The sequence below is a fragment of the Oryctolagus cuniculus genome, chromosome 21 (genome assembly GCF_964237555.1).
Source record: "Oryctolagus cuniculus chromosome 21, mOryCun1.1, whole genome shotgun sequence".
NCBI lineage: Eukaryota > Metazoa > Chordata > Mammalia > Lagomorpha > Leporidae > Oryctolagus > Oryctolagus cuniculus.
The window spans coordinates 23,577,731-23,582,376 of NC_091452.1; the positions used below are offsets into that span (position 1 = coordinate 23,577,731).

At 63.2% G+C, this 4,646-nt stretch overlaps 1 protein-coding gene across 1 annotated transcript; it reads right to left on the minus strand.

Annotated features, from left to right (window-relative positions):
- OSM (oncostatin M) lies at positions 1–4,342 on the minus strand. Its single transcript, XM_008274704.4, has 3 exons — positions 4,198–4,342; positions 2,431–2,564; positions 1–1,408 (listed from the first exon to the last, which is right to left on the minus strand). The coding sequence occupies exons 1-3, from the start codon at positions 4,229–4,231 to the stop codon at positions 833–835; spliced, it is 744 nt and encodes a 247-aa protein (XP_008272926.1). The 5' UTR covers positions 4,232–4,342; the 3' UTR covers positions 1–832.
- Between the last annotated feature and the right edge of the window lie 304 nt (positions 4,343–4,646).

Sequence of the window (4,646 nt, forward strand, 5' to 3'; positions counted from 1 at the left end):
TTTAGAAACCAGACAAGTTTTAAATATATGTTAGCACAATATTAACATTAAATATGCATCATAAATAAGCCGTATAAATATAAAAATGATTCAAAACTGATATAAAAAAATCAATAAATTAGTCGTATCACTCCAGAAATCGGCTCTGGGGCCCCCGCCTGGAGGGCCATAGATTCAGCAGGAAAAAATTCCCCCGAGGCACCACCAGGGGGCGCACCAGCAGCGAGGCCCCCTGAAGACTGGCCGCTTCCCAGCCTCCTGGCCCTTGGTCATTTGCATGTCTGTCCCGATTTACACGGACAATCTGATATCCACTCTGTGTCACCGAGCCCCAGCCGCTGCCAGGCAGAGAGGGCCTTACACGGTCCCCACCCGGCGGGATCTGGGCCCCTCACATCCGTCTAAGACACCTTGCTCCTGTTACAGCTGCCTACAGTGAGGTCACACAGGCGTGCAGGGGTCTGGCCTGAGATACGAGAAGGCATAGGCGGCCCACAGCCCAGGCCCTGACCTCCCGCTGAGAACCAGGCCGGCCCCGTGAAAGGAGGAAGTCCTGGGGGCCTCGGAGAGCAGATCGGGGGACAGTCAGCCCAGCCGTGAGTCAGCCTATGTCATCAGACCCCTGAATCAATGGAAAGTCGGCCCCGCGTGGCCTGACCTGGTCAACCCCACCCCCTCCCCGCGCCAGCCCCGACTGGGGAACTCAGGGCAGGGGGGCCAGCCTGGAGGAGGTAGAAGGGTCTCGCCCAGTTCCACAGCCGCGAAAGTGCACTTCTGAGCCGCAGGGACTCGCATCCCTGGGGCATCGCCCATCACGGCGGCCCCTCTCGGGCTACAGGAGCAGTTTCCCCCTGAGCTTTGGTCTCTTGGTCCTCCTGGAGGGTCGGATGCCAGGGATCTGCTTCGGCAGGTCCTCGGGGGGGCTGTGTGTCGGGCTCGGGTTCAGGCTGTGCGGCCACTCGCTGAAGACCCGGCGCGCGGAGCGCATGAAGCGGTGGTAGCCACACAGGAACCTGCAGTTCTCCTGCTTAGCTTGGAAGACGTGCTGGGAGCGGGTGGGCGGTGGCGGCGGCGGCGGCGGCGGCGGCGGCGGCGAGGGCTCGGAGCCAGACTGGGTGGGCTTGGCCGGCTCCGAGGAGCCCTGAAGCAGCCGGGTCATGCAGTAGAGGTTGCTCCTGAGCCCCAGGAGGTTGTTGGCGGTGGCCTGCAGCTGCTCCAAGTCCGTGGGCGCGAACAGTTCCTTCTTCATGGTCTCCAGTCTGGGCAGGACGTGGTCTATCGTGGCGTTGAGGGTCCACAGGAAACCGCGCCTGCTCAGCCGCTGCAGGGCAGCCTCACTGGGGAAGTCCCTGGGGTGCTCCGTGCAGGGTTCACTCGGCCCCGGCACCTCCAGGCCTTGGTACTGGATCTGGGGGAGGAGGGAACCGGAGAATCGGGGTGAGCGCTGGCACCCCATAACCAGGTCAGCCTTGAAAATGGAGACCTGGGGTTGGCACTGTGGCTCAATTGATTAATCCTCCACCTGCGGGCAGACACCCCATATGGACGCCGGTTCGAGGCCTGGCTGCTCCACTTCCAATCCAGCTCTCTGCTATGGTCTGGGAAAGCAGTGGAAGATGGCCCAAGCCCTTGAGCCCCTGCACCTGTGCGGGAGACCCCAAGGAAGCTCCTGGTTTGGGGTCGGTGCAGCTCTGGCCATTGTGGCCATCTGGGGGGTTAACCAGCAGATGGAAGACCTCTCTCTGTCTCTCTCTGCCTCTCACTGTCTGTAACTCCACCTCTCAAATAAATAAATAAATCTTTTTTTTTTTTTTTTGACAGGCAGAGTGGACAGTGAGAGAGACAGAGAGAAAGGTCTTCCTTTGCCGTTGGTTCACCCTCCAATGGCCGCCGCGGCCGGCGCGCTGCAGCCGGCGCACTGCGCTGATCCGATGGCAGGAGCCAGGTACTTCTCCTGGTCTCCCATGCGGGTGCAGGGCCCAAGCACTTGGGCCATCCTCCACTGCACTCCCGGGCCACAGCAGAGAGCTGGCCTGGAAGAGGGGCAACTGGGACAGAATCCGGCGCCCCGACCAGGACTAGAACCCGGTGTGCCGGTGCCGCAAGGCGGAGGATTAGCCTAGTGAGCCGCGGCGCCGGCCAATAAACAAATCTTAAAAAGAAAAATGCTAGGCCCGCTCCCCACCCCATTCCTGTGACCCACCCCTGTCCCTACTCCTGTTGGACAGAGTCAGAAAGGTCCTAGAAGGTCATGGTAGGCAGGGCCAAGGGGCCCGAGGGCGCTGGTCGGGGCGGGGCATCGTGCACGTGGTGACTGGGGTCTGGGGACCTCGGTGGAGGCAGGTGTGTGTAGGGGCTGGGCCTGGCCCTCCCAGCAGCTCCCTGATTTGCTGATGTCTGCACACACACACCACGGGGCTGGGAACTCACGTAGGGGATCAGCAGGCTCTCAGGGTTCTGCAGGAGGTCCGCCTGGTTCCGCAGCTGGTCCAGGAGCTCCGGGTACCGGCGCGAGCAGCTGCACCTGGCCGTGGTACTCAGAAGCAAGAGTCCAAGGACCACACCTGGGGAGAGAGGGGAGGCGTCACCTAACTCAGGGCCTCGCAGTGCCCATCCCTGGACCCGCACTGGGGCCTCCCCCACCCTGGTTGCCGCCCCAGTGAGTCACTCGCCAGGACCTGAAACCATGTGGGAGGGGACAGGGCCCTCACCAAGGCGGTCTCTCAGCAGAGGTTGCAGTGCTAAAATCAGGAGCTGGGAGGCAGGCGCTGTGGCATAGCAGCTAAAGCCACTGCCTGCAATGTCGGCATCCCATATGGGCGCCGGTTCGAGTCCCGGCTGCTCCACTTCCAATCCAGCTCTCTGCTATGGCCTAGGGAAGCAGTAGAAGATGGCCCAAGTCCTTGGGCCCCTGCACCCACATGGGAGACCTGGAGGAGACTCCTGGCTCCTGGCTTCACATTGGTTCAGCTCTGGCACTTGTGGTCATCTGGGGAGTGAACCAGCGGATGGAAAACCTCTCTCTCTCTGTAACTCTGCCTCTCAAGTAAAAAAATACATAAGATCAGGAGCTGGCTGAGGGCAGCCTGTGGAGGGGACTGGCTCCCACCAAGACCTCAGCACTAAGTGCTGGCCACTGCCTCAGGACCCTAACTTGTCAGCACCCCCTTAAGAGACCTGGGTCCTGCCCCCCACAGGTAGGCTTGAGAGAGCTGTGGGGCAGGCAGCCTGGGAGGGGCCTGGTGCCTGTGTTCTGTCTGCAGACCCAGGAGGTCAAGTTTGGAAAGGACCTGGCAGGTTGCCCAGGGCACACGCCCCTGTTCCCGACGGTTACAGTGAGGCTCAGCCAGCCGGTGCTCCCCTGACCTCCCACGCCTCCCTCTTCTCTCCAGCAGGGACAGCCACTTCTCTCAGGTCCCCCAGCGATGCTGCGAGCCACTCAGAAGGTCCCAGGGGGCGGGCCCAGTTACGGCTCTCACCGCACCCCCGCCGTGCACCAGCAACCACGTGGTCGGAAGAGGCCTGTGGCGCAATGGGCCGGAAGGCGGTGACACCATCGTCCCCTTCCTACAAACCGTTCAACCCCGTGGGGAAGACAGGCTGCTGGGGAGGGCTGAGGGGCCAGCCACGGGGCACCCTCATTGCTCCGCTGGGGGGCGGGGGGCTGCTGTGTGTGTGTGTGTGTGTATGCACGTGGGAGCAGGCATCTGTAAGGGTGCACCTGCTCTGCTCACCCGGGCCCAGGGTCTCAGCCTGGGCGACCTCAGGGGACTCCATGCACCTGTTACTGTGTGTGTGCTGCCTGACTGTGTGTGCTCGGGACGCTGGCCTGGCTGCCTTCCTGCCCACCCCGACTCTTCAAATCCAGTCGGGAGGAGAAGGAGGCCCCATGGGCCCCTCCACGCCGTGCACCGCTTCCCCACCCCACCGCTCCCAGTTGCCATCTGCCTCTCTCTCCTGCTTCCTTCACTTCCTCGCTCCCAGAGCTGCCTCAACATCTCCTCCAGGAAGCCTTCCAGGGAGAGCCCTTGTCTACCCGTGGGGATGCTGGGTTCCCCGTGGACCCCTCCGTTTGCCTGGCCTCCTAGCTCTCTCCCGGTCTCAGCATCCCTCTGCCTGGTGCCCGGTCTCCCCAGCTCCCGGAGGGGACAGGTGGCCCCGGCTCAGCGAGCCGAGCCGGCGGGAGGAAGTACTCACTGAACAGCGACCTCCATGTGAGCCGTGCCCGCATGCTGGGTGCCCGCGCTCGAGCCCGTGCCCGCCGCGGGTGACGACTCCCGGCTGGGAGCCCTGCGGGCTGGCAGCCACTTTATGCCCGCCGGGGCGATTGGCCAACACCTCGTGAGGTGGGTGGGGAGGGGGTGGGGGGAGGGCAGGCCTTCTGGGAACATGACCCCAAAAACCAAACTTTCCACGGGCGGCCAATGGGCTCTGGGCGCGGTGCTGTGCCCGCTCCTCCTCCTCTTTTCTTCGAATTCGTTCTTCGAGGTCAGCCCCACGCCCAAGGGTGATGCAAACTGCAGCCTCAGCCCTTCTGGGGTGACAGTGGGGAGCAGGGGGTCCCTGCCATCTCGGGGGAGGCCGGGAGCGGTGGGGGGAGGGGCCGGGAGCCGCGTCTCTCTGCAGGCCCCCGGGCCGATGTCCGC

Excerpts from the sequence above, each read along its gene's own strand:
- OSM (XM_008274704.4), bottom strand. The coding sequence starts at position 4,231 with ATGCGGGCACGGCTCACATGGAGGTCGCTGTTCA. Across the intron at positions 2,565-4,197 it reads CACATGGAGGTCGCTGTTCA|GTGTGGTCCTTGGACTCTTG; the intron begins GTGAGTACTTCC and ends CTCTCTCCCCAG. Across the intron at positions 1,409-2,430 it reads AGAGCCTGCTGATCCCCTAC|ATCCAGTACCAAGGCCTGGA; the intron begins GTGAGTTCCCAG and ends CTCCTCCCCCAG.